Source organism: Sinocyclocheilus rhinocerous, unplaced genomic scaffold, assembly GCF_001515625.1.
Source record: "Sinocyclocheilus rhinocerous isolate Xijiao unplaced genomic scaffold, SAMN03320098_v1.1 scaffold7095, whole genome shotgun sequence".
Lineage (NCBI taxonomy): Eukaryota > Metazoa > Chordata > Actinopteri > Cypriniformes > Cyprinidae > Sinocyclocheilus > Sinocyclocheilus rhinocerous.
Window position 1 is genome coordinate 25,925 of NW_015631046.1, and position 1,854 is coordinate 27,778.

At 42.8% G+C, this 1,854-nt stretch overlaps 1 protein-coding gene across 1 annotated transcript; it reads right to left on the bottom strand.

The window, feature by feature from the left end:
- Positions 1-220: 220 nt before the first annotated feature.
- LOC107741121 (leucine-rich repeat-containing protein 30) lies at positions 221-1,344 on the bottom strand. The gene has a single exon (XM_016553713.1). The coding sequence runs from the start codon at positions 1,211-1,213 to the stop codon at positions 284-286; it is 930 nt and encodes a 309-aa protein (XP_016409199.1). The 5' UTR covers positions 1,214-1,344; the 3' UTR covers positions 221-283.
- Positions 1,345-1,854: the final 510 nt, after the last annotated feature.

A 1,854-nucleotide genomic window follows, 5' to 3' on the forward strand; every position in this document is an offset into this window, starting at 1 on the left:
TTTCTGACAAATTAAGCAAATTTATTTTTAAAACAAGAAAAATATCTTCCAGTGGAGTCAGAAAACTAAACTTAATTCAAAGGGGAAATTCCTGTTTTAAACAAATTTGCAACATTTTTCAGAAAACGTTAGTAAATATGTTGTTTGTTTGTTTTAAATGTTTAGATATTTGAACTGGAAAACAAGACAAAATACAGAGAAAGAAACTCATTTTTGCTCTGCTTTTTTTTTTTTTTGCACTCACAAAAAGCAATCCGATTTGCGTCTTCTTTGTGAATGATCTTCATGCAGGTTTGAGGTAGTTATAAAGTGCCTTTAGACCTCCCTGCAGAACCTCTTTAATGGGCTTGACCAGCGGGTTGTGGACGATATGTAGGCCTTTATCCAGTGGATGACAGGCGAGCTTCTCCAGCCTGCGGAGCTTGTAGATCTCATCGGGAACGCTCTGCAGCCGGTTGAAGTCCACGTTGAGCAGCTCCAGCCCCGTCAGGCAGCACAGCGTCCTGGGAAGAGCCTGCAGCGAGTTCTGCTCCACGATCAGGATCTTCAGGTTCACCAACTCCTGGATCTTATCGGCCAGGTTCTCCAAACGGTTGTTGGCCAGATGCAGGAAGACCAGGCTCCTCATGCTGTAGACGCAGGCCGGGACGTGTTGGATGTGGTTGTGGCTGAGGTTGAGTTTGGTGAGCCGGCGCAGCTCTGACAGGCTGTTGGGAAGTGTGACGATCTGGTTGTTGGCCAAACTCAGGACCTCCAGGTTGGAGCAGCGTCTCAGTTCCTCGGGAACATCGCTCAGCCGGTTCCTGTGAGCGAAGAGCACTCGCAGCTTCCCGAGCTGCCCGATCTCTGGCGGGAGGCTGAGCAGCTCGTTCCCCCACACGTTGAGGATCACCAGGTTCTCCAGGTTCCCCAAGCTGGATGGGAGAATGGAGAGGGCGTTCAAAGAGAGGTTGAGCTTCTGAAGCTCCTGGAGCTCCCACAATTCGTCCGGCATCTCCTCCAGACCTCGCATGGCCAGGCTGAGCGTGCTGTAGCCCAGATGTGTGGTCGCATGTTTGCGGATTCGATCGACTGACGATAAATTCTCAACGCAGCTGGCTTTTCGTCGCGTCTGTCTCTTGGAGTTGTCAGAGTTGGGTTTGCGTCCGGCGGTTCTCGGTGCGACGTCACTGCTCGCGTGCTGCTTTGCGATGTTCTGTCTCAAGAGAAACATATTTAGGTTCTTAACGTTTCATTCCATCGATGGCTTTCTCCGTTTTGCTCCGGTTTTGAGCTCTGAATCGTCCTGCAGTCTGGTTTAGGATGAGATACAGCCGTGAAAGCGCTCAGAGTGACGTTTGCACAAACAGCTGTCATTGTCACTACAGCTGAACCGAAGCCGTTAATGCAGATAAGTAATGGAATCACTGCAAAGTCATTAAACCCTTTTCTACACACACTCTCTGGTGTATTTATATACGCAGACATTAGCAGACATGCATTCCAGTGGTATTACTGTCAGCTGAAACTATAAAAAAATGTTCATTACTTGAAATAAAAATATGAAACAATAAACTAAAACCATAACAAAAACATTTGCATTATACTTGAAATAAAATATATTTAAAAAGTACATTAAAAAAATTTCAGTAAGTGGCCAAAGCAACATTTCTTATTTTCATTAAGTAAACTGAAGTACCAAAATATCTCAAACTAAATTAATTAATTTAAATAAAAATAAATACTATATAGACATATTTTTAAAAAGAAAACTAATACAAAAAAATAACAAAAACACAGAAAAATAACTAAAACTTTAACTAAATATAAAGTGAAAACAGGAAATATAAAAATAAAATCTAATTTAAAATATTA